At 37.4% G+C, this 27,996-nt stretch overlaps 1 protein-coding gene across 4 annotated transcripts; it reads right to left on the reverse strand.

Annotated features, from left to right (window-relative positions):
* Positions 1-543: 543 nt before the first annotated feature.
* Positions 544-27,996, reverse strand: ZMYM1 (zinc finger MYM-type containing 1). 4 transcript variants are annotated; one of them, XM_081223306.1, is made up of 11 exons: positions 27,956-27,996; positions 27,251-27,295; positions 15,888-16,057; positions 14,699-14,771; positions 14,245-14,494; positions 7,845-8,019; positions 7,543-7,755; positions 4,480-4,633; positions 3,455-3,592; positions 3,235-3,272; positions 544-2,880 (listed from the first exon to the last, which is right to left on the reverse strand). In XM_081223306.1, the coding sequence occupies exons 3-11, from the start codon at positions 15,981-15,983 to the stop codon at positions 574-576; spliced, it is 3,444 nt and encodes a 1,147-aa protein (XP_081079432.1). In that variant the 5' UTR covers positions 15,984-16,057; positions 27,251-27,295; positions 27,956-27,996; the 3' UTR covers positions 544-573. The 4 variants fall into 4 exon arrangements, with proteins under 4 accessions (XP_081079432.1, XP_081079434.1, XP_081079431.1 ...); XM_081223308.1 differs by lacking the exon at positions 27,251-27,295 and having other exon boundaries at positions 544-1,049; positions 2,649-2,880; positions 27,943-27,989; XM_081223305.1 differs by lacking the exon at positions 27,251-27,295 and having other exon boundaries at positions 27,943-27,989.

Here is a 27,996-nt window from a genome sequence, read left to right on the forward strand (position 1 = left end):
CAATATCTATGAAAAATAAAAATGTACAAATCTTCTGACCTAATAACTTCAGTTTAAAATTTTATCTCACAGCATCTCACTAATGTGCAACATGACCTATGTACAAGGTTATTAAATGCAGCATTATTTGCAATAGTAAGAGACTGGAAAGAAAATGTTTATCAGTAGGGACTGCTCCAATATATTATGCTACATCCATACAATTAAATCTTACGCAGTTATTAAAAAAAGAATCAAGAAACTCTATGTACTGATACGGGACAATCTCAAAAAATTATGTTAAGTGAAAACGGCAAGCTGAAGAACAATGTGCACTGCACAGTACATTTATGATTAAGTATCTCCAGAAGGATATTTAAAAAACAGATAATACTTCTGGGAGGGGAAACTGGGTACTAAAAAAGGGAAAGAGACTTTTCACTGTATATCATTCTGTGTCATGAATTTTGAACCAAGTGAATGTTACATGTTCTGATGAAAAAACTTTTTTTCTTAAAAGACAAAAATTTGAAATAAAAACTGATAGCCAACAGAAATACAAAATTCTTTCAGGTAAATTCAAGTTAGCAAGTTTTATATTTCTTTCACCTGTAGGATAAACTTTTCCACAGTTCCACTGAGTCTTTCAGGTTCCATCAGTTTATTTACCAATTCCTGCTCAACAGCCATTAGGGCTAAGCCACTAAGCCTTTCTTGTCCCCTGGTATGACATAAATATGTTTTAAGACGAGACAGTGTAGAAAATGAATTTTCAACACTTGCTGAAGTAACTGGCCAAGACAAAGCAATATATAATAGCATTGATATGCAAGGAATATTATTGTGAAGACCATGCTGAATAAACAAATGGCCAAGATTGCTGAAGCTGATGCAATCATAATCTAGGACAAAGTTGAGCTTTGCATATTGCCGATAAAATCTAAGTTCTGGGATGATGTCTGCATCAAGTTTATAAAATTCTTGGACATCTTTAGCTGTTGCTTCATTTAACGGTTCATTCCATTTAAGTAACAGTTCTGAAATCTGCTTCATTTTACAATAATCAAACTCTGAAAAACACAATTTTAAATTCTGTAATATAGTATCCAAGCCTTGGTAATAAATATTAATTTTATATTGCTCTTCTGTTGAGGTAGGAAAAAACATATTGTCTGAATTGCTAGAATCTATTGTTTTCTGAATTTTTCTTCTTTTCTGAAATGAAGGCCTTTCAACTTCAAAACCTTTACAGGTTATTTTTTGACATACTTCCTCTGCTCCATCCCAGATAGTTTTGAAATAAGTATCATTTCTTTCAGATGATAAACATTCCAAAATTGCTTCTATTTTTGAAGACAAAGAAAAAATGTCTATGGTTTCACTTTGAAGCTCTTTGGAAAGAATTCCTGTAACACTTAGTACTCGATAAAGAAATTTCAAACAAAAGATAAATTCAAATTTGGAAACCAATGCCAACAAATCACTCAATTCATCAGCTAAACTTGTGTTTGAAGAATGGCTTGATAGAACTTCCAGTGTTTCAATAACCTCTGGAAGACCCTCAATCACAGATAGTAACGTACGATCATGGACTGTCCAACATGATTGTGATGTATGTTTCTTGCATGTTTTGTTTTGACTTAGCTTATAAATGTTTTGAAAATTTACAGACATTTCCCCATGAATAGTGTTGAACAAGGAACTGAGAGTATTTAGAGCACTTCGGAGCTCTTTTACTTCTTTGCAAAACCTAATCACTGCTAAATCCAAAAAATGTGCGTAACAATGCAGGTATAAAGCTCTTGGCTCTTCCTTCTTGAATTCTGCTGCAATTTTATTAAATTTTCCCCTCCAGTTACTGGTGCTATCATAGGCCTGGCCTCGTATTTTATCCAAATCAACTCCAATTTGCTGCAGGTAAGTTTTAATACTCCTGTGTAAGTTGGTCCCAGTCATCTCTTCAACATCTATGAAACCCAAAAATCTTTCTTTAATTAATATAGCCTTTGATGTTTTCTGTGGGTATCTTACACAAATTGAGAATTGTCCTTTAGTGGCACTATCAGTTGTTTCATCACATATTATTGAAAAAGCTGAGGAGACATTGATCTCATTTACAATATCTTGTAACATTTCAGTCTTTATTATTTCAATAATATCATTTTGAACTTGTGTACTATTGTAGAAGTCAACTTGTGAATTTGTAAGTCGAAATATTTCTTCTCCTTTATCTTTTGCTCGGATTTCTAAGAATTCTAAAAAATTGCCTTTATTCACAGATGAAACAGACTGGTCATTTTCTCTTAAGAGTAAACACTGCTTTCCAAGAAATAAAATATTTTCAATTATAAGCTTTAGGTACTTTTTATTTCCCTCAATCTGTTTTGAATGATTAGATAAACTGTCATTAACGGCTTCATCACAAAACTGGTATTCCCTCCAAAATTGCAATGACTTTGAATGCATTTCACTTTTTTCATGCTTTCTGAATTTTTCCAGAGTTTTTTTCCAATTGGAAATTCCTTGGGCTGCAAATGACTCTCCTCCATAGCTAAATTTTTTTTGGCAGAACAACTGACACGAATAACAGAATATCACATCCTTTTTAATACTGTTTTCTAATTGCTGAAAATTTGAACACCAAGATTTTTTAATACTTCGTGATTTACCTTTAACTTTTTGTACTCTGGATGTAAATTTTGGGTGACGTAGTCCATCGCTTATTTTCATGGATTTCATACTGTTTGTAGCATCTTGGTTTGACACATGATCTTTTTGTACTTCTATACTGGAGCCAGTTGTATGCTGACTGAGTACTGATGAAGATGGTGAAAGGCTTGGCTGTTCCACATTACTATTAACAACACCATTACTTGATTCACTGGGTGAAGTCTTAGAAATCTTGGGAGAAAATGACAAAATAACATTTTTTTGAACAGTTTTCAAATAATCAATTAAAATATCGAACATATCCGTTCTAATAACAAAAAAATCAATGGGTGAGTTACAGTATGAGCTCCACTAGGGGGAAACATTAACAATTATTTATAACTTAGTATTCTTATTAATAATTTCAAGTCAAACTTGAGATTTGGGAAACTGAACGTGAATAACAAAAGGTGTTTATTGCTCTACATTTTTTAGCTCTATGATCAAATCAGGAATGAATATGCTCAAATATACACGTGCACAATATGTTTAAAAATATAAAGCTTAAAAAAGACAGTAGCAAAAACAATTAAGAATAAAACTTACATCCTCAACGACATTTGCTGTTACTGAAGAAACTGTACCTGTTAAAATAAAGCATAAATTGTAGATCTCATACCATAATCTATAAAATAGCATCATTAACTATATAATTGCTTATTTCATATTAGGCAACCAAAAGAAAACTTAAAGACAGATTCTATATTCTAATCAAGTATGGCAAAACAGTGTATATGTCAAACAACGTCACATCATCAATTTTTACCTTGTAATACATCAGAGTTCATGACAGGCAGGGCTTCACGAGTATCTGCCAATGACACTATATTGCTTATAACTGGAGTTGTATCTTTCTTTGGAGAAAGGAGATCTGTTGAAGCATCATGCACCATGGAAACATTTACTGATAAAAATTAAAAGATATCTTATAAACCAGGCAGAATCAATCAATCAGAAAGCACTGTTTAATTACAAGTGTTTCAATGAATAACGCAAATATCTATCAATAATTGCTTTAAGTATTAGTGGGTATTGGAGTAATTTTTATTAGGGCTTAGGAATATCCAGGTTCTTTAGGATAAGATTAATATCAACATTAAACGGATAATTTACATTTTCCCATCATTTTATATCTTTTACCTTTGCACGCAGTTTATCAGTCCTTTCATACTATTTGCTTGAACTGTCAAGCAAATCTTTAATGTGAAATTACCAATGAAGAACACTGCTACAGAATCTCCTAATGGGTATCATTTCTAACCATTCCAGGATTCATAAACTCAATATGAATGGAGCTGAGTTGGTGTCTAAGCTAGTATTAAAGAGATTTCTATAATAAGCCAGTCTGCATGATGCACAAGCCCCAGGGGAATCATTCATTCCACCATCTATGAAATTAGCACCACTGGTCCTATATGAGGCTCTTTGATAGAATACACAGTCGGCTCTGGATTCTCTGTCCCTTTCTATTAGTGAACATCAAAGTATTTCCGACTAGCTCTACTCCATGTGAAAAATGTAACTAATAGCCTTGTTTTTACAAAGCAGGGCTAACTAGAAGATTCTATATTCTAATATGGCAATCTTTACAAATAAATATTAAATCGCTGGTGATGAAATAGCCTTCCTTTTATGCAAAAATACCGGAAACAGTTCTTTGAAACAAGTTTTAGATTGTTTTGACTTGTAAGTCAGTTTAAGTTAGAAATGAATCAAGGTTATAAATTAAAGGAAAGCAGTAATATTCTTCAACAGTTACTAAATCTCTGGTAACTGCTAAAAAAATAGTACCTGTAGAAGATTCCATCTTAGCTTTACTGTAAGCAGAGAAACAATGAACAGAGCAGAAAAGCTCTGTCTTCCCCGAGTCATGGGTAGTCTCAATCATTTCGTCTGAGGGTTTCAATGATTTGCAAAGAACAGATGTAAGTGTTTTGGCTGGTTTCTGTTAGAGAGTAAAATAATATTCATATTCCTGGTATATGACATATGCTCACAACCACTGCTTAGTTGAAATATTATAATAACAATGAAGTCATATTTTTGCACTTTCATAAAAACCAGAAAAAAGGCAGTTATAGATTGTAATGACTAAAATGAAGGAAACCGATTAATCTATTAGGTAACTATTTGTATTATTTGTCAGGTATATTAATAGCTGTAACAATACATATGCAAGCAATGAAGAAAGTGGTCATAAAAGATGTTCATCAATCCAGGCAACTAAAGCCAACTGGACAAATGAACAAAAGTCTTATAATTACAGATCTGTCTTTAATGCCAACTTGGGCATCAACTAAGGAAAGCCTTTTACTGGTGCTAAGGAGGAGCCAGAAAAGGGTGCCTAACACACATTACAAGATGCTGTGGGAAACACTGTTTTTCTAGCCTAACTTCATGGTGAAAATTCAAGCATGTTGTAAGAAAGCAGCACACAAGCAGTAAGAGGTACAGAACGTAGTGCATTCTGTAAGCAGTAAGGTTGCAAAGGAAAAGGATAGAAAATGGGGAGGTTCACCAGCTACTCTTTCTGGTGAAACGGGAGCCATCATTCCTGAACTTAATACTAAGTTAACACTAATGACAATGATGAAATGGAACAGCTTTTAGGGGTACAAAGTGCAAAGACAAATGAAAATATCTTACAGATTTTCTTTTTCTGTGAAAGAATGGGATATTGGCAAAGGAACAATGAAACAAAAAGTAGAGTGTAATTTTGAAAATTACTATTTTTGTCCCTTATTAGTAGGAATTTTCATATTTTACGAAATATAACAACTCACCAATATTTACATTAACCAACAATAGTGGTATAATTTATAACTAATTATTACTCATGTGGGAAAGCTAATACTTAACTAATGTACTCTAGTAAGAAGATGTGGCCAGGGACTTCCCTGGTGGCACAGTGGTTGAGAAGATGCACAAAACATTAATACCTATCAATATTTAAAGTATCCCTGTATGTTGACCCAGAAATTTATACTTATAAGAATTTTGGGGGCTTCCCTGGTGGTGCAGTGGTTAAGAATCCGCCTGCCAAATGCAGGGGACACAGTTCGAGCCCTGGTTTGGGAAGATCCCACATGCCGCAGAGCAACTAAGCCCACACGCCACAAGTACTGAGCCCGCGTGCCTCAACTACTGAAGCCCACATGCCTAGAGCCCACGCTCTGCAACAAGAGAAGCCACCATGATGAGAAGCCCGCACATCACAACATGCAGTGAGTAGCCCCCGCTCGCTGTAACTAGAGAAAGCCCACACGTGGCAATGAAGACCCAACACAGCAATAAATAAATAAATAAATAATTAAAAAAAAAGATGTGGCCAAAATAATTACAATTATACCAATCAACTTTTTAAAATAAAAGGCCACCCCATTTTTGCAGTTTTGGATTCACAGGTTTGAGTGCTTTACTAATTTTTTTTTTTTTTTTGGCCACGCTGTGTGGCTTGCAGGATCCTAGTTCCCTAACCAGGGACTGAACCCAGGCCCTTGTCAGTAAAAGCGCAGAGTCCCAACCACTGGACCACCGGGGAATCTAATTCTTGATTACAGTTCACTAACAATGTGGATTTTCTACATTATCACAATCACACAATATCTTAAATGCAGCAGGGCATAGTGTTAGGTGGTGTTTCTTAACTCATCTAGCCAAATAAGCCATGCCCCATCACATATGCTGAATAACTGAGTACTCAAATACAGGCTCTTAAAAACAGGAGAAGGTCTATTTATTGAGTGTGAGGGGTAAAGAAAGAAAAGGAACGGCATTAACTGCTTTCAGACAAAGGGTTCTATGCTCTCTATTCTCCCATTTCTGGTCCCAAGCAGGGTACTCTCATGGTGTGGGCATTCTGTCATTGAAAAGCTGTGGCTCACAAATGACCTATTTGAACTGTGGCTTGTCAAGACTCCCATCTTCACTTGCTTGTTTTTTTTTTTTTTTTTGCGGTACGCGGGCCTCTCACTGTTGTGGCCTCTCCCGTTGCGAAGCACAGGCTCCGGACGCGCAGGCTCAGTGGCCGTGGCTCACGGGCCCAGCCGCTCCGCGACATGTGGGATCTTCCCGGACCGGGGCACGAACCCGCGTCCCCTGCATCGGCAGGTGGACTCTCTACCACTGCGCCACCAGGGAAGCCCCAGTTGCTTGTTTTTAAGGAAGAATTTATAGGGATACAATTGGGTCTCAAAGCATCACCTGAACGAGCAAGACATGTGACAGTCCACCTCATGAAAGGAGCTCAGACCACTATTGTGTTCAGCTCACTTAGTCCTGCAAAGCAGGGCCAGCTTCTCTGCTCTCAGAGCCACCCATCCAAGGCTCTCCTATCAGAAATAGGGGATTATTTCTCATTGGTTTATTGCCTACGAGGACTCCTGATTCAGAAAAAAGCGTGTGACATTCTTGATTCATCTTAACCTTGCTTAGGTGTAAGAATTAAATACATGGAATTAAAAATAAAAAACATTTCTGTGGTTGAGTCCTACTGACCAATAGACTACTGTTATGTTTGTTATCTAACTTATAAATAAGCTTCCCTCTGATTGCCTTTTCTTCAAGACAAGATGATCACCCTGAGGTTCTTTAGGAAAATCTCCATGCAGCATTCATCATGAATTGTTATGTGAAAAACAACTGTCGGAAGTCTTTTATATCATCTCCTTCATCATCTTGCCAATGAAAAATATTCCCAATGGTACTAAAATCTATACCGCCAGTTTCCTAAAGTGGAAACATTCACAAGCCAACTAATGGAAGGAATTCAATCTTCCATTTTTCATTTGAGTCTTATGCAATCAAATTCAAATGGAGTGGTCCTCACTTTATGCAACAGATCTTTATTCATACCTGCTTATATGCTGTAATACTCTTTGAACTATTAAAGTAATGAGACTGTGCTTCCATGTGAAGTATATGGAACAGACTAGAGCTAGTGGAACAGTAAGCTCCACAGTTCTCACAACAGTTCACGATGAGGTTGTTAGCAGAGTGAAACTTTGAAAAACAGGCATTACTGCAAAGACTACGTTTCATGTTCTGGTATTTTACTTCATACTGAATCTAGGATTTAAAAAAAAGACTTAGTAAAAACTCTGATATTTAAGCAGAATAATCAGAGTCCCTCAAGGTTAAGAAATATTGCAACTTACAACAGTAGTCTTCTGACACATGCTGCACTTGGCTGGAATGCTATTAGTACATATGGTATCAAATGGTTTTCTTTTTTCTTCATATGATGAAAGACAAGATTGGCTGCAAAAAGTTTTGCTAGTGGTAGTATCTTCCAGCTGGATACTGATCACATCCTTTAGATTTAAAATGTCTCTAAAAATAAATAACAAGGGCACCATTAAACTCTTTTACCACAATTATTTCTTTCTTTTCATAAGCTAAATCACTCCCTTAAATAACCCTCTCCCCTATTGTTTCATTTACCTGAAGAACTGTGAAATAGTAGGAACATCAGCCTTGAAATAAGAAAACGTGAATTTGGTATCTAGTTCTATCACTTACATTAAGTAACAGTGATTAAGTCATTTATATTACCTAAATGTTAATTTCTTCATCTATAACGTTAAGGATTATAAACACATTTGATAGTACAGTTTGAGGATTACCTTGCCTGTATTAGTTGGTGCTAGTGATTACAGAATGATGATGAGAAATCACATATTCATACCTGACAAACTTTGGAATCTACAAGACAGAGGATTTAGAAGTTTGGCCTACAAATTCCTGGGGATTCTCCAGATACTTTCAGGAGGTACACAGGATCAAAACTATTTTCATAATATTAACATGTTATTCGCTTTTTTCACTGTGTTGACATTTGAACGGATGGTGCAAAAGCAATGGTGGGCCCCTACAATTCCACTCCTAGGTATATACCCCAAAGAACTAAAAAAAAGTACTCAAAAAAGTACATATACACAAGGGTTCCTAACAGTTACAACAGATAGCAACAGCCTAAATGTTCATCAACAAATGAATGGATAAACAAATTGTGGTATATTATTCAGCTATAAAAAAAAAAGAATGAAGTACTGATACACATGCCACAACATGAATGAGTCTTGAAAACACTATGCTAAGGGAAAGAAGCCAGACATAAAAGGTCACATGTTGTGATTCCGTTTATATAAAATATTCATAACAGATAAATCCATAGATAGAATGCAGACTGGTTGTTGCCAGGGGTTGAGGGGAGTGAAGATAGGGGAATGGGGAGAAACTCCTTAATAGATAAGGCATTTTACTTTGGGATGATAGAAATGTTTTGGAACTAGATAGAGGTGGTAGGTGTACAATACTGTGAATGTACTAAATGGTACTGCAATGGTTTTTGTTATATGAATTTCACCTCAATAAATCGGGAGGAAAAAAAAAAAGCGATGGTGGGTAAAACTGCCAGAGCCTTATTTAGCATAAATCAAGGCAGTGACACCAAAAGGTACCAGTATTTGCGCTATTCACAACGATGAATTTGTTGTAAGTTATTTACTTTATTAAAACTCAATCCTTCAGTACATCTTTTTAATATTCTGTGAGATGAAATGGGACGTAGGCATAAATTATTTCTCCTGCACACCAAAGTATGATGGTTGTTTCAAGGAAAATCTCATGTAGGAATGTTAAGAGTTAAAACCTGAGTTAGGGGACCTCCCTGGTAGCATAGTGGTTAAGAATCTGACTGCCAGTATAGGGGACAGGGGTTCGAGCCCTGGTCCAGGAAGATCCCACATGCTGCGGAGCAACTAAGTCCGTGCGCCACAACTACTGAGCCTGTGCTCCAGAACCTACATGCCACAGCTACTGAAGCCCAAGTGCCTAGAGCCTGTGCTCCGCAACAAGAGAAGCCACCGCAACGAGAAGCCTCCGAGTGGCCCCTGCTCGCCACAACTAGAGAAAGCCCACGCACAGCAACAAAGACCCAACACAGCCATAAATAAACAAACAAACAAATAAATGAGTTAGCTACTTTTTTCATGGAATACCTATTTACTTCAAAGAATGACTATCAGGGAAACTATTAACCAGAAGTAGGTATCTGGCAGATATTTTCTCAAAAATGAATAAAGTAAGACTGTTACCTCAAGGAAAACAACTGGCAGTAGTTATTGCCAATGATAAAATATGAGCTTTCACTGAAAATTAGAATTTTGGAAAACCTCCAGCTTGATAGCTTCCTAATATGTAGACTTTCTTGGTGAGATTAGTGATTTGGTTTTAAAAAAATGTGATTTTTAAAATAATGCATAATGAAACACGACAACATTTAGATCTGCATACCTCAGGGAATCAATATTTTCCAAATGATGATAGCATGAAGCAAAAATCAGCTGTGGGTAAAAGAACCATTCAAAGTACAAATAGACCAATAAATTTTAACGTGACGGTACAAAAAATTCATTGATATGGCTTCAGATTCTACCTTGTAACTAACCTTTAAGAAACTGTAGTATCCTTTAAGGAAACTGTAGTACCAAAGAACATCCACAATTATATGAAATGCTATTAAAACACTCCTCCCTTTTCCAAATACTTATTTGTAAGGTCAGCTTTTCTTCAGACTTCAACCAAAACAACATTTTATAACCAAGTGAATGCAGAAGCAGATATGAGAACCTAGCCAGACAGTAAAGCAGTTTGCAAAACTAATAAAACAGTGCTCACTAAATTTTTCTTAAAACTTCTCCTAAATGTTAAAAAACGCTATTATTCAAAAAAAAATTTAGGTCAACATGCAGAGTTTATTACTTTTAAATGAGTTAATAGTTAAAAATTCCTCTTTTTTTTTTTTTTTTTTTTTTTTTTTGTGGTACGCGGGCCTCTCACTGTTGTGGCCTCTCCCGTTGCGGAGCACAGGCTCCGAATGCACAGGCTCAGCGGCCATGGCTCACGGGCCTAGCCGCTCCACGGCATGTGGGATCTTCCCGGAACGGGGCACGAACCCATGTTCCCTGCATCGGCAGGCAGGCGGACTCTCAACCACTGCGCCACCAGGGAAGCCCCCTCAGTTTTAATTTCTAACACAATATATGTATAGGTAGATGTAAGCTACATAAACTAAAGCTCTTTGGGTCTTCAAAAAATTTTAAGATTGTAAAGGGGTCCAGAAACCAGAAAATGTGAGAACTGCTACTACAGGAAATACCAAGATATCTGGCTACCTAGATCCCTCAGAATATCAATCTTTCAGGATAATAGTTTTCCAGATGAAATACTCCTGAAATCAACCCTATTTTAAACCTCAATATTTACAAATTTTTAGTGTACAAATCTTCCTTGACTTACAATGGGGTTATGTCCAGATAAACCCATCTTAAATTGAAAATATCATAAGTCAAAGACGCATTTAATACACCTAACCTATAGAACACCATAGCTTAGCCTAGTCTACCTTAAAGGTGCTCAGAACACTTACCTTAGCTTACATTTGGGTAAAATCATCTAACACAAAGCCTATTTTATAATAAAGTGATGAACATATTGCATGGTTTGTTGAATATGGTACTGAACATGAAAAACAGAATGGTTGTACAGAATGATTTTAAGTGTATGGGTTGTTTACCCTTGTGATCACGTGGCTGACTGGGAGCTGGGGCTCACTGCTGCTGCCCGGCCTCATGAGAATATCATACTGCATACTATCATACTAGCCCAGCTAAAGAACAAAATTCAAAATTCGAAGTAGGTTTCTACTGAATGTGTATCGCTTTAGCACCACTGTAAAGTCAAAAAATCATTATGTAGAACAATTGTATGTTAGGGACTATCTATACTATAATCTTTCTGCCTCCTTAAACAGCACCAAAATAACAGGTTAATTTTCATTATCACAACACCAGTCATTTTACTGGCTTAAGATGTAGCTCTACATGCAGTATCCGAGTTGTGACAAAATTTTTTCTAGGATTCACTGTGTGCCAAGCAGTGTTTAGGCCTTGGGGACATAAAAATGAGTATAATCTGGTCCCTAATGTCAAGAGGTTCATAGTCTAACTGCAGCATTATCAATTCTTTAATAACATTAATTTTACAATCAATGTTTTGGGAGTTATGAACACTATGGAAACACAGACCATGGAACAATTATCTGGGTGGCTGGGGGGAATAAGAGGAAGGAATGGTATGGGAATAGACAAAGGGTACAGATATTTGAGGCAGACCTTTAAGACAGCAAGAAATTAGCCAGATGGGAAGGAAGGCAGAAGAAATAGCACTGGCAGAAGCACTGAAGTCTGAAAATGCTCATTGGCTTTTACTGCTAATAGCATACTAGATTGCTAGCTTCTAATCTACTAAGGCCTTATTTAAAGAAAAAAAAATCAAAAATGAATTTTGTTAAAAGTGCCTAAAATTAGCTTAACCAAAGGCTGAGCATAGGTCTGAACAACTTTCCTACAAATAAGTGTTACATCATTAGTGCATGGGCCTATTTTAAACTCCACTAATTTCTTTCAGGATCTCTGGTTAGCTTCAGTTGGGATACAGAAGTACAGAAATACACTTAAATACACAGCTCTCAAAAGAAGAGTCTTATCTTTCTAACAAGATTTAAAATGTCATTTGCAAAGTTATCTTTCATTTGGATCATGAAACAGAATAAAAACTACATTGACTCTAACACAACATTGTAAATCAACTATACTTCAATTTAAAAAAAACCTATAGCAACTCAGAACAGATTTAAAATCACTGCTATTAAAAAAAAACCTCATCAAAAACCTCAACTGATAATTAGCTAAAATCTTGAGAACTACATAACTAATACAAGAGGCTAATGAATATACAGTAAAAAGTTCTGAAAACAGTAAAGGTTACTCTGAACAATGGACAGCCTCTCGCAGCCTACACATCACTGTACCTACCACCTTTTCACCAACCTATAAAATAGTATTTTCTATCAAAACATTTTTATTCCAAAGGAAGTAAAACTTATTCCATGTTTCGTTCATATTGGATTTCTTTGCCTTAGAGAATAACTTACACACTAAATCTTTCCTGCTTCAGCCTTTTCAATCTGTCTGGGAGCTCCGCTGAAGATGTATAATGGGTAAACTCCAAACACAGCAACATGATACTTTTAACTTCTCAGAGCCTCAGTTTCCTCAAAACCAAAAGAAAATATTTGGACTGGATGATCTCTAAGGTCCCTTCCAGTTTTATGATTCTGCAGAGAAAGAAAGCATGCTGAAGAGAGTGCCATACAGCCCACGGCAAAAAAGAAAAAGGACAAAGTATAGTGTTAAAGGGTTTACAAAGCACAAAAGAAAGGTAAGTAGAGTTCTGGGGAGGAAGACTTGAAGCAAGGGTTAACTCCTGAAGCAGCAGCCAAATGAGGAGCTGAAGCAACCAATATAAAGGGTATGTGAGTTTGTTAAGAGAATAATAGCGATAGTCAACATTTACTGGGTTCTTATTACATGCAAATATTGTTCTGATCACTTAAATATATTATTTAATGATCAAAATTCTTACGTACATTTAACAAAATAGATGGGAATACTAAAAAAGAAGTTCTCAATGCTTTTTGAACTTTAGCACGTATATGAATCATTTGGGGATAAATGTAGTTCTGATTCAATAGGCCTGGGTGACACCTGAGATTCTGCATTTTTAACAAGCTCCCAAATGATGATGCTGATATAGTTGCTCAGGGATCACATAGAGTAGCAAAATGTAAATTGAGGAAGCAAGATTCAAATTGTGGCAATCTGATTCCAAAACAAGATATTATTTGAAAGGAATTTATATTTACTGGCAAAATTGGTAGCCTATGCATTTTCTTGTTCTGGAACAAAGACATTTAAAACTTTACACTAGCATTTAATGAGTACTAACAAACCAGAATTATAATACTATGGGACTCTCAAAGCACTGATCCTTTAGACATCTTAGTGTAGTGTTCAAAGTTCTGGACATTACGAAATCACTACTACTTCCTTTCTTCTCATCTAAATTGCTTTACATATGTAAAAAAAAGTTAGCAAAAAAGATCCCAATAATAGTTCACAGAAAACGTAAAAAGATTACATACATACATCTATGTTTACCTAAGGCTATTCAATTTTTCAAAAGAATTAAACTACTTCACTTGCCATTACAAGAGAAACATTATATAACTTTACACCTTGGAAGGTCAAAAAAGTAACTGTTATATGATTAAATTTTTAGTAGGTTGCTCACTATACAGTTAAATGATAAAATATAATGGGCACGCAATAACCCCACATACAGAGAATTTCAAATGAAAAGAATAGGAAAATAAGTTTCAGAAGTCATTATTTAAAGGTGAAGAGAAACACAGCTCCTATCATTTTAATTTCTGGCAATCTCTTGACAAAAAAACAAAACTATTTCTGAAGAATCTATTAGAGGAACTAAAAGCAGAAGTAGCTTCTTTTACCTAAACCAAGGTGATTACTTCTTCAGAAAAAACAACAAACAAACAAACAAACAAACAAAAACACGCAGAAAATTACAACCAAGATTCTGATCAAGATCTATGTAGGGAAGTAAAAGAGGCCATAATTTAAAATTACATACTTTGAGCAGTTCGAACAAGTTCTCTTCGGAAGAGCTGGTGAATTGAGAGATGAAATGTATTCAGTGATGCACAGTGTGGAGCAGAAAAGCTGAGTAGACCCTTTCCTCTGATAAGCAGTTTGCCCCTTTTGAAGGATTTTTTTACAGCCACAACAGGAAACCTGAATAGCTGTGGTTGAAACTGAGGGAAGCATCTTATTCATGCCAGATGATGCCAGAGAAAGCTGAATGCCTGTAGTCATCTGAGAAGCTATAAACACAAAACAGGAAGGAAAAAAATTAGTATTTACATAAAATTAAGTATGCATTCTTCCATTATCTTATAGAGGTTACTTCTCTTGGACTTGAAACCCAAAACAATCAATGCACTATTCAAAGGCATTCTAAAAAAGTAGAATAAACTGGCTATCACATTGGTCAGAATAAATATGATTAACTTAAGTAATTCTATTACCATTGTCTGAAAACGTAGTGTTTATTTTCAGGTCATTCTCCTGAGTTTTGGGCTGTTGGGCTGGACAATACTCCTAAAAAAGAGTTGAAAAATAATGAAAATGACCAATCAATAGAAAATGATATATTATGCTCAAGTCTGTTCAGTGAATTGCATAATTGAATTGAACCATGGCACATAAGTAAGCACTACCCTTTTGGTGACCTTTGACTGATAACACCCATCAATTACTACAATATTTTCTACTGTACCTAGATACGACTTTATAAATTTTTGTTAACACAGTCCCTCACCAGCTACTACAAAAAGAGAGTAGACATACTCAATAATGATACCTATTTTCCCTTCTTGTTCTGATCACTAATAGCTAATTGTCTTCATAAAGTCCTTAAACACAAAATTGTTAGGTTAGGCTGAATGAGTCTTACGAAGGAGGATTTTTTTCAGAGCAGCAGGCAATCTACCTAAACTTGATCTATGTCTTTGAATGTCCACGGGCTGAAGGAGCAACGGGTACTTCCTAGATGGACAATATTCCCATTGTCACCAACTCAATGGGAGTCATACTCTTACTTGGTATTGATTTACTTTAGCTATTTCTAAACAGAATACTAGAAATTAATTAAAAATGAAATTACTTTTCATTTCACTATAAATTCCAGCTGGTTCATATATAAACATTCTAAGGAAATTTGGCCCTACTTACAAAACACTCACAGCTTGATTCAGTTTTTCCTTTATATGTTCTTTAGCATTTGACATGTCTAAAAAAGTTTAAGGATAAATATGAAACTAATTTGGATAAACAAATAATAAAAAAATTCTAAGAATTTAAAATGTACTAAATAATTCTAATACTTAATAGAGACAGCAGCATAAAAACATGTAACTAGTTACTTGTATTGTTTCAAGTTAAGAAAAATGAAAACAAAAATGTGTTAACCTCATTTAGGCCCATAATACCCTAAGCAATCCTTTTATCAACCCCCAATCCCATTTCCAAACAGTCCAACCTTCTCTCATATTCTTGCATATGCTCACTACAGCACTTACTGCACACCCTGTTATTATTTGGTCAACTGCTTTGGGGAAGGAATTAAGATTTTCAACTGATAAAGCAGCATCTGCATAACTAAAATTTATAATTAAATGCTACTCTAGAAAATAGAAAATAAGGTAAAATATTTACCTGGGCATTGTCAGGTTCTGCCTTAATTTCATCTAGCCTCCTCAGTTGTGGTGCCACTGCCTTGTCACATTCACCATCTGTTGTCGATTCTTTCATCTTACTATCTGATGCGAAGAAATCCTCTAGTTTCAAACTAATGGTTTTTTTCTTGGAGAACAGTATCCAGATTCCTAAAATAAATACGAACTGATAAAGAGTCTGATTTTTATTTTATTTATTTATTTATTTTGGCTGCGTTGGGTCTTTGTTGCTGCACGCAGGCTTTCTCTCTAGTTGCGGCGAATGGGGGCTACTCTTTTTTGTGGTGTGCGGGCTGCTCGTTGCGGTGGCTTCTCTTGTTGCGTATCATGGGCTCTAGGCGTGTGGGCTTCAGTAGTTGTGGTGCGCGGGCTCAGCAGTTGTGGCTTGAGGGCTCTAGAGAGCAGGCCCAGTAGTTGTGGCGCACAGGCTTAGTTGACTCTGTAGCATGTGGTATCTTTCTGGACCAGGGATTGAACCTGTGTCCCCTGCATTGGCAGGTGGATTCTTAACCACTGCACCACCAGGGAAGTCTCAAGAATCTGATTTTTAAACGTTAGTCCCTTCAAATATAGTAATTTTCTGGACGCACAAAACATTCTTTCACAACACTAGCTTCCTTCCCTCATCCATTACTCCCCAATATAGCTTTGCTTTCTACACTTCTCCAGTATATAAACCTTTATGCTTTTTTCTTGCAGAGACTAGTCTCTATTTCTATTCCCTCAGGTCTCCTCTTCCCCTCCTTATTGGTTTCTCTCATAGAATCATTTAAATACATTCAAAAATTTCTAAAGCTACTGCCCTCCCTCTGACTGTTCCTTCACTTGCCTTTGAAATTCTCTCCTTCCTTGACTTTTTTTTTTTTTTTTTAAAGACAAAGGATTTCTTTTATTTATTTTCTTTATTTGTTTGGCTGCGTTGGGTCTTAGTTGTGGCATGCATGGGTCTTTGTTGAGGCTGCAGGATCTTTCACTGCGGTGCGGGCTCTTTGTTGTGGCACACAGGCTCCAGAGCACATGGGCTCTGTAGTTCGTGGCACGCGGGCTCTCTCCTTGAGGCACGCAAGCTCAGTACTTGTGGTGCATGAGCTTAGTTGCCCCGCAGCACGTGGGATCTTAGTTCCCCAACCAGGGATCCAACCCATGTCTCGTGCATTGGAAGGCGGATTCTTTACCAATGGACCACCAGGGAAGACCCTCTCCTTCCTTGACTCTTAAGACTCCAAGACCTATTTCTTCTCCTACCTCTTTGCCAGTCTTTTTCTCAAACATTTATTTCACCTGCTTCTGAATATCTGTGTTCCTCCAAAGCACAGTTCCTCAGGACTCTTCTTGCTTGCTCTATGAGCACAACCTGGGATTCAACTATCATCTATAGGCTATTTTTCCCCTACATACCTGAGCTCTAGCCCATATACCCAATTGCCTATTAAATATCTCCACTTGTATGTTCCACAGGTCCCTCAAATCCAGGAGATTTAAAATCATATTCTTATATTATCCACATAAACCTGCTTTACACATGTTCCCTTTCTTGGGAAATGGCACTATAGTATATACTCAATTTCCCAAGCCAGAAATCTAGGGACAGTCCTAAATGCCTCTTCTCCCACACCAAATTAGATCAAATATACCTTCTAGTTATGTCTTGAAGCTATTTTCCCATTATACTTAATGCCTACCCCCCCCCCATCAACGGATTCCTTTTTGGTAAATAGTGTTAAGAAGAAACAACAAGCCCAAGCTGGACTTAACTGTGCTAAGCCCCGCCAAGACTTATTGATAATACCTAACAGAACTGTAGTTTCAGCCTCTCCAAGGAGTGGAATTTTAAGCCAATCAGTTTAATTTCCTGGTCAGCAGTAGTGAGGTAATCTGCCCAAGACCCCCTGCTTTCCCCTAAGGGAAGGTGACCCTGTCTAAACTAGTCCACTCTTTTAGCTTTCTTGTCCTACCCTCTTTCTGCCTATAAAAACGTTCCATCTTGTACAGTTCCTTGAGTGCCCTGCTATTTACTAGATGGGATACTGCCAGATTCATGAATAAAGTCAGTTAGATATTCAAATTTACTGAGTTGAAATTTTCTTTTTTCTTTTTAAACAACAGCTAAGGACTTCCCTGGTGGCGCAGTGGTTAAGAATCCGCCTGCCAATGCAGGGGACATGGGTTCGAGCCCTGGTCTGGGAAGATACCACATGCTGCAGAGTAACTAAGCCCGTGCGCTACAACTACTGAGCCTGTGTTCTAGAGCGCGCTAGCCACAACTACTGAGCTCGTGTGCCGCAACTACCGAAACATGTGCGCCTAGAGCCGGTGCTCCGCAACAAAGAGAAGCCACCGCAATGAGAAGCCCACACACCGTAACGAAGAGTAGACCCCACTGCAACTAGAGAAAGCCTGCACGCAATGAAGACCCAATGCAGCCAAACAAACAAACAAAAAACTGTAAAAAAAACCCCAAAACAATAGCTAAAATCCAAAATCAATATAAAAGATTGCTGTGCATTCAAGCTTAAAAAAGAATTCCATTTTATAACTTTTGAGGAACTACAGGAGCCTTTGATTGTGTAAGCAGATAGCTCAGGGGGTCCCTGGAGAAAGAGAACCAGGAATGGCTTTCCTGACGTAAGAGAACCCATTTTGGCCTAAGCCATTTTGTGATCTAAGCCTGGCCTCAATGCTTACCCTTGAACAGGTCTCAGTAATTAATGATCTTGAGGGAATGCAGAAACAAGGGAGGAGCAGTCAAAAAACAACAGTGCAGCCTTGGGGCAAGGGTCCTGGTTCCTCAAGGGAATAATAATATATGTTTCAGTTCTGCAGGAACTAAGGCTCCCACCCAGGTGGAGGATGGAAAGATGATGCTGAGCCTCCAGACTCCAATCAACTAAAGCTTGGACTCTGTCAACCTTTCCCCCAATTCTATGCTGAATTCTCCTCTGCTCAAGTCCCTTCATGAACAGGCATGTACCCTTAGCTTAAACTTCCCCAATTTTGCTGTTGGGGAGATACTGCTTTGGTAAAGATCTCCAGTGTTCTCCTTATTTGCTGCAAGTAATAATAAATAAATCCTTCCTTCTCCAGATCTTTGGCTTGGTTGTGTCTACTGGCTTGACGCCCACCAAGAGGCAAACCCAGTTTTCAGGTAACAATTGTGCAGCCCCAAGGCCTCTTCTCTCAAGGACAGACTGGTTCCTTGTGTTCTTCTTTTTCCTTAAGTGAGGTCTATTTTCCATTTTTCTTGTAGCTGCCACCTCCAATTCTAAATCCTTTGGAACTCTTTCCCTTCCTGCAATCCTAACTTGGCTGCAGAGGACAAGTCTCCTGGATTCCTCTTACGTCACCTCCAAGAGAAAAGGATACTCTTTTAAAAAAAGGGCTTTACAACTAATAATTATGGAGGGTAGGAGATAAGTAAAACAGATATGGTTAAGTTAAAGTTCTTACTGGAGTAACTCCAGGTCTGTGGTTTTATTCTGAGTTAGTACGTTGAAAACCCCGAAGTTCTGTAATTGTCTTTTATTTTTGAGGTTGGGACTCGGCCACTCAACTCACTGATCTTTAACTTAGCTCTTACTGAAAGCTCCTGTCGACTTAAAAAATGCACAACATAAGAGTTGCGAGTTAAGTTTTATTTGGGGCAAAATGAGGACTATAGCCCAGGGAGACAGCATTTCAGATAGTTCTGAGAAACTGCTCCAAAGAGGTAGGGGGGAAGGTCAGTATATATGTGACTTTGGTGAAGGGGGAGTACATTTCTGCTAGTCACGAGGAGCAGTCATCACCATGAAGGATTTTAGTGCTTTTCTAGATATGAGGAGATAACAAGAATTGGGCTCATAAAATCGGCTCCTGAAAATATCTAACTATCTGAAGACCTGTTCTGCCAGTTTTTCCCAGAGCACAGAGTGCCTCATTTCTGCTCTCCACCCTGAACTCCTTTCAGGGGGTGTTGAAAGTCAGCAGCTGCAGCAGCACATGATTTAATCCTTGTAGAGGTAGTTGGCAAGTGCCAACGGCAAGTGCTAATTTGTAGTTGATATTCCTATCCCAAGGCAGAAAATTAAATAAGGCCCGACTGTGAAGTGCAATAACAGCTCATATAGTCTCTGCTCAACCCATTTGAGCGTTAGATACAACCAGCAAAGCAAAACTCACTGGAAATTAACTACTAGATTGTATATTCCCTTCACCTGAAAGTAAATATGCTATGTAAGTCTAAAGATCAATTAAAAATAAAACATATAGGAATCCCTTCATACATGTCAGTCATCACACAGGCAAAGAACAGAAAGTACCCTGAAAGTGTAATCAATCTAAAATATATTTCTGGGACTTCCCTGGTGGTCCAGTGGCTAAGACTCTGCACTCCCAATGCAGGGGGCTGGGTTGGGTCCCTGGTCAGGGAACTAGATCCCACATGCCACAACTAAGAGTTCACATGCTGCAACTAAGAGTTGGCATGCTGCAACTAAACATCCCACGTGCCACAACTAAAAGATCCTGCAGGCCACAACGAAGATCCTGCACCCGGCAATGAAGAGCCTGCGTGCTGCAACTAACACCTGGCACAGCCAAATAAATAAATAAATAAATAAAGTATTAAAAAAGGCAGAGCAGTTAAATATTAAAATATATATATATATATATACTTCTGAGGTAGAGGAAAATGGTATATACCATTTCTTTAGCTACTAAAAAACCAAAAAGAGCAAAAGACATATACGAATGACGAATTCATTACTTCCTTTTTCAATACAATGAACAAAGGAGTAAAATAAGTCCTAGAGACTTCTTTTTAACATAGTCCCACCCATCTTCCCCAACTGGGGCTAAACTATATATGCTGGAGACTACTAGTCATCATAGGATAAATATCTTTCTGCTAGTTAGTACTACTTGTTAATAAGTAATTTAAAACATTTTAATTTAAACCAAAGAGGGATATATCATGGAGCAGAAAACAAAATTCACATGTTTTTAAAGGAAAACATGAGTATCAGAAAGAGAAAGTTAAAAAAAAATCTCATTCAAAATCATGTCAGAAACTCCCACAAAAGCTTAAGGAATAAATTTATACTAGGAAGTAAAAGACCAATACACTGAAAATGATATAACATTGATAAAAGAAACTACACATGATTCAAAGAAATGGAAAGATATCCCATACTCTTAGATTGAAAGAATTAATATTGTTAAAATGGCCATACGACCTAAAGCAATCTACAGATTTAATGTAATCCCTATCAAAACACCCATGACACTTTTCACAGAAGTAGAACAAATAATCCTAAAATTTATAGGGAACCATAAAAGACAAAGAACAAAGCCAGAGGCATAATGCTTCCAGATTTCAGACGATACTACAAATCTACAGTTATCAAAACAGCATGGTACTGGCACAAAAATAGACATACAGATCAACAGAACATAATAGAGAGCCCAGAAATAAACCCACACACCTATCGTCAATTAATTTATGACGAAGGAGGCAAGAAAATACAATGGAGAAAAGACAGTCTTTTCAGCAACTGGTGTTGGGAAAGCTGGACAGTTATATGTAAATCAATGAAATTAGAACACTCCCTCACACCGCAAACAAAAATAAACTCAAAATGGTTTAAAGACCTAAATATAAGATGCCGTAAAACTCCTAGAAAGGAACAAAGGCAAAACATTTTCTGACATAAATCATAACCGTATTTTCTTAGATCAGTCTCCCAAGGCAAAACAAATAAAAGCAAAAATAAACGGGACCTCATCAAAAGCTTTGGCACAGCAGAGGAAACAATCAACAAAACAAAAAGACAACCTACAGAATGGGAGAAAATATTTGCAAGTGATGTGACCGACAAGGCCTTAACTTCCAACATATAAAAACAGGTCATACAACTCAATATCAAAACCCCCAAACAACCCAATCAAAGAATGGGCAGAAGACCTAAATAGACATTTCTCCAAAGAAGACATACAGATAGCCAACAGGCACATGAAAAGATGCTCAACATTATTAGAGAAATGCAAATCAAAACTACAGTGAGGTATCACCTCACACCAGTCAGAATGGCCATCATCAATAAGTCTACAAATAATAAATGCAGGAGAGGGTGTGGAGGAAAGGGAACTCTCCTACACTTTAGTGGGAATGTAAATTGGTGCAGGCACTATGGAGCAGAGTATGGAAGTTCCTTAAAAAACTAAAAATAAGGGGGCTTCCCTGGTGGCGCAGTGGTTTAGAGTCTGCCTGCCGATGCAGGGCACACGGGTTCGTGCCCCGGTCCGGGAAGATCCCACATGCCATGGAGTGGCTGGGCCCGTGAGCCATGGCCGCTGAGCCTGCGCGTCCAGAGCCTGTGCTCTGCAACGCGAGAGGCCACAGCAGTGAGAGGCCCATGTACCGCAAAAAAAAAAAAAAAAAAAAAAAAAAAAAAAAAAGCTAAAAATGGGGCTTCCCTGGTGGCGCAGTGGTTAAGGATCCACCTGCCAATGCAGGGGACACGGGTTCGAGGCACGGTCCGGGAAGATCCCACATGCCATGGAGCAACTAAGCCCATGCACCACAACTACTGAGTCTGCACTCTAGAGCCCACGAGCCACAACTACTGAAGCTCGCGCGCCTAGAGCCCGTGCTCCTCAACAAGAGAAGCCACCACAAAGAGAAGCCTGCGCACCCAATGAAAAGTAGCCCCTGCTTGCTGCCACTAGAGAAAGCCGGCGCACAGCAACAAAGACCCAACACAGGGAAAAATAAATAAAATAAATAAATTAATTTTAAAAACCACTAAAAATAGAGCTACCATATGATCCAGCAATTCCACTTCTAGGCATATATCAGGAAAAGATGAAAACTCTGATTCAAAAACATACATGCATCCCAATGTTCACAGCAGCACTATTTACAATAGTCAAGATACAGAAACAACCCAAGTGCCCATTAACAGTTGCCTGGGTTAAGAAGATAAGTATATATATACAATGGAATATTATTAAGCCATAAAAAAGAATGAAACATTGCCATTTGCAGCAACAAGGATGGACCTAGAGAATATCATACTAAGTAAGTCACTCAAAGACAAATATTGTATGATATCACTTATATGTGGAATCTAAAAAGTAATACAAATAAGTTTATACACAAAATAGAAACAAACTTACACAGACACAGAAAACAAACTTACAGTTACCAAAAGGAAAGGGGGAGGGGGAGGGGGAGGGATAAATTAGGAGTATGGGATTAACAAATACAAACCTCTATACATAAAATAGATAAGCAACAAGGATTTACTGTATAGCACAGTAAATATATATATATTCAATTATCTTGTAATAACCTATAATGGAAAATAATCTGAAGAAATATATATATAACTGAATCACTCTGCTGTACATCTGAAACTAACACAATATTGTAAATCAACTATACTTCAATAAAACAAACAAAAACCCTTGAGACTGCAAAGAAACTGCAAGCTATTAGCAGTTACTTCTAGACACACAGACCTCCAGACGGAATGTATACACTTTCCTCCTGGAAAATTAGTACAATATTGCATACATAAACCTGTCGATGAAAAATTAATCAATTGTCAATCTAAGAAAGAGAGAATTTCCCTCCCCACTATACTTGTGCTCTTACTGTTCTACTTGCAAAGTCATTTCTGCCTATTCAAATTCTACTCAGCTTCTAAACCAACTCAGTTCTAGATTTTATCAAACTGGCAAGAATTAAAAATAAGATATGCCTAGATAAGATAAATCTAGGCATAACAGAATAGCTTTTAGTATGCTAAATTCTTCCACTGGAAACAATTATAAAATTAACAGGCTTTACCTCTGAGGGCACCTTCCAGGATAAAGGAAAATGCCCAAGCAGAGAATAGCAGCATAGTGAGCTAAGGAGACAGGAGTTCTGGGTGCCTAAGTAGTTGGAACTCAAGAGGCACAATCTGGGAGGAAAGAACCTCACAGAGATAAGCCCCCAAATTTGCACACAAATATTCCCCTCCTCCACTTACTAGCTAACTCTTAAACTGCACATCTACAGAGCAAGACTCCAAAAAACCTAGCAGAAAGCAGCAGTTGGGAGGCTAAAAGATATTACAGTAGCTTTGCAAAGCTAAGAACAGTTGAAATTTAAGCCCAGCTAAGGAAGAGGGGACTTGGTAAAGATGTGGACTTTCAGCTGAGACTCCAGGAGGCCAAGCCCTAAGAGTAAGGGCCACAACCCAGGAGAAAAGACTACTTCCTAGAAGAAAGGGCAAACCTAAATAGATCAGCCCTAATTAATGCCTAACAGAATCCCTCAACAGGATCAATGTAATCTGCTAGTACTATCTGCACACTTAAATGAACTGCAGTCCTCTCTGGAGGAGTCTCTCAAAATTTTCACCCACAATGTCCAGAATAAAAATGTATGAGCAAACTCCCCCCAACCCCCCAACAAACAAAACTGAAGGGACTTCCCTGGTGGCGCAGTGGTTAAGACTCCGTGCTCCTAATACAGGGGGCCCGGGTTCGATCCCTGGTCAGGGAACTAGATCACACATGCATGTCACAACTAAGAGTTCGCATGCCGCAACTAGGGAGCCCGCCTGCCACAACTAAGACCCAGCACAACCAAATAAATAATTTAATCAAACAAAACAAAACTAAAAACCAAGGGGAAAAAAGACAACAGAAACAGACCCACAGTGTGACTCATTGATGTTAGCAGGCAAGAACTTTGATGTGTTTAAGAAAATACAGAAAAAGATGGAGAAGTTCAGCAGAATCCTGGAATTCAATTTTTTAAAAAATCGTGGGAATTTGAGAATTGGAAAGTAAAATAGGGAAATTAAGATTTCAACAGATGAATTTAATATCAAATTAGTGAACTAGAAGACAGGTTAGTAGAAAGTAGTCAGACTGATACATAAAAGGATACAAATAATGTAAGCAACATGTGGGAAATAGCAAAATGGTCTGACACACATGTAAACTGAGCCTGAGAATAAGAGAAAACAGGCAGCGAAACAGGAGCAACATTTAAAGAAATACTGGCTGGACAATTCCCCAAAATGAACAAAAATTTCAAACCACACGAATTCAAGAGGTTCTGTGAATAAAAATAAGATAAACATAAGGAAAAGACAACTCTGCACATCACAGTCACACTGGTGAAAACCAAAGATAAAAAGAAAATCTTAAAGGCAGCTAGAAAAAAAGGACATTAACATACAGGGTAACAAAAATAAGAATGAAGGCTATCTTGTCAGAAACAATGAAGGCCAGAGGCCAATGCAATAACTTTAAAATGCTGGGGGGAAAAAAAACTATCTAAAATTCTACAGTCAGTAAAAACATCCTTCAAAAATAAAAGCGAAATAAGGGCATTTTCAGATAAATGAAAATGGTGAAAATTTATCACTAGCAATACTACACTGTAGAAATGCTAAAGGGAATTCTTTAAGCTCAAGTGAAATACTCAATGGAAATTAGGCATAAAAACTGGAAAGGAAAAACTAAACAAATTGTCTTTATTTGTAGACAGCATGATTGTGTATACAGTAATCTCTAAGGAATCTCCTCTTCCTCTCCCCAACCCCAATAAAAACTACTAGAAGAAGTGAATTTAGCAGGATCATAGGCTAATTCAAGGTCAGTATTTTAAAATTTCCTCTCTCATCACTTCTCGTCACCATTGTACTAGAGTTTCTAGCCAGGTTAATAATACAAGAAAAAAAATGTAAAATCGTCATTACTTATAGATGACATGTTGTGTACATAGAAAATCCAAAAGGACTTCCAAATAACTACTTAAATTATTAAGTAAATTTAGCAAGGTCAATACTTAAAAAAATCAATTATATTTCTTTGTAGTAGAACAATTAGAAATTTAAAAATTTAAAGTAACTATTTTCTATAGTGTCATAAAACATCAAATATTGTAATAAATCTAATGAAATACGTCAAGATCTCTAGACTGAAAACAAAACAATGCTGAGAGAAATAAAGTAAGATCTAAATAAATGGAGAGAGACAGCGACTGACTCAATATTAAGTCAGTTTTCCCCAAACTGAGCTACAGATCAAAATCCCAGCAGTTTTTGTTGAACCTGCAAGATGATCATAATGTACATAAAATGTATACACAACCTCGAATAGGCACTAGAGTCTCAAAAAAGAAAAAATTTGAGGACTTACTAAAAAGCTACAGTAGTTAAGATGGTATGGTATGGGCACAAGCAAAAATAAAATGAGTAATGTAAGAGTCCAGAAGCAGGTATACTCTTATTTCTTTGCATTACAGCTACTTCTTTACGCATTACACTTTCCAAAGATTTGTTTTATTCGTTGAGTTCTGCAAGCTCTTTTACTGGAATGATAGGAAGACTGGAGGCAGAAGACTAAACGCTTCTCAAACCAAACTAAAATGTCCATTTTTAGTTCTGTAGGCAATGGGGAGCCACTACTGATGAAGTGCATAGGTACTGGGGTTATAGAGATAATTACCATGTGCAGACTCTCATAACACTCTGCCTAGCACAATGTAAGCATCTATGAGGTACAAAGCAGAAATGAGGTAAGAGAAGATGGTCAAAGAACTCTTAGAAGGTTAAATTTGAGCTAGGTTTTCAAGTAGATGTCTATGAAGCAATGACGGGGGATATTCCAGAATTAGGGACAGTATGTGGAAAAACACAAATATATGGGAACTATAAGAAGTGGAGTTACTGATGAAGATAAAATGCAAGAGTGCTAGTGGAAGGAAATGAAGTTGGAAAAGCAGATGTGGTTCATATACGGAAAGTCCTTAAATACCAAAAACCTTGAACTTAAGTCTTGTACATCAGTAGCTTTTGGGGTTCAGCAAACACTTCATATTTCTTTAAGTAAAAATTTACTTTAAAAAAACCAATAAAATTATGAGATACACTTAACTGTGTTACATACCAAATGTGAAGTATTTTGGTGACCTCCAAAGCATTAATTTGTGCTAGAATAACAGAGACCTTCAGAAAATAGCTTTTCCTGCCATCAGGGTGAATATAATTCAATGCCTTGTAGCTGTGTCATTGATGAGGAAGTTTACAGCTTTGAACCTATACTTTTTGGGTTCTGAATTGTATATGTCCACTCACAGAAAATCCTAGAAGTGAATTTACTGTTTTAGCAAGGGCATCTACTCCTTTAACTAATACTCTTGCCTCAACCTAAGAGTTAAATGCACAAAGTGTTAGGACGAAATGTAGTTCTGTTATAAATTTCGGGGGCTTCTTGTCTTATATATTTGTGATGAGGAATACAAGCTATCGTCAGATGTTATCAGTGATTCAACTCTTAAAGAGAAAATTCTCCACTTACCTACTTTTCAGTCAGTTTAATTTAAAAGTATGATGAGATTGCAACCTGAGAAAGTTAAAAAAGTCACCGTTTGTAAACATTAGTCCATGCAACCAAGATACTTTCGATTCAATCTTGTACACAAAAGCAAAATACTAACATAAAATGACAAAGATTGCACCTTCATCTAATCAAAATTTCAAATCCCATTTCATGACGAACCAAACATTTATAATAATTAAAAAATATCTTTTATTTAAGATCCCATGTACAACTCTCTTTGCAAAAGGAGTTCCATGATTTTTTTTCGGTTTGAAAAAAACTCACTGCTTAACGAGGGAGAGCCACAGGTGTGATCAAAATTATGTTTTAGAAAAGGAGGCCATGGAGAAACACCGAAGGCTGAAGGCAGTTACGGCGCAGGAGCAGAGTAGGCGGCAAGAAACGCAGGAAGCTGGGGGGGGGGGTGGAGCGGGCAGGGGGGGCGGCAAAACGCCCCGACTCTCTGCGGACTAGGTTAAAGGAGACGACAAACACTATCCTGACCCTGAATTCCCGGCCCCCACATGGCGGCATCCGCACGCAGGGCTGAGTCCCTAGAACCCCGGCCCTCCCAGACATTTCATCCTTCTTCCGACTGGCCAAACTCTCCACCCGTCTCTGGTAAAGCACAGAAATAAAGACCGACACTACAAGCGCTTAAGGAGCCTTACTAATTTCTCTCACCGACGGTCGCCGCGCTACGTTTCTCAAAAGAACTTCAACGG

This window comes from Mesoplodon bidens (assembly GCF_964165515.1).
Source record: "Mesoplodon bidens genome assembly, chromosome: 2".
NCBI lineage: Eukaryota > Metazoa > Chordata > Mammalia > Artiodactyla > Ziphiidae > Mesoplodon > Mesoplodon bidens.

What these genes read in the sequence shown, in the direction of transcription:
- ZMYM1 (XM_081223306.1), bottom strand. Translation starts at nt 15,983, where the DNA reads ATGAAAGAATCGACAACAGATGGTGAATGTGACAAGGCAGTGGCACCA. An exon ending in CAGAACCTGACAATGCCCAG is followed by an intron (nt 14,772 to 15,887) that starts GTAAATATTTTA and finishes ACTCTTTTTTAG; the next exon opens with GAGTATTGTCCAGCCCAACA. An exon ending in CAGCAAATGTCGTTGAGGAT is followed by an intron (nt 2,881 to 3,234) that starts GTAAGTTTTATT and finishes TTTTCTCCCAAG; the next exon opens with ATTTCTAAGACTTCACCCAG.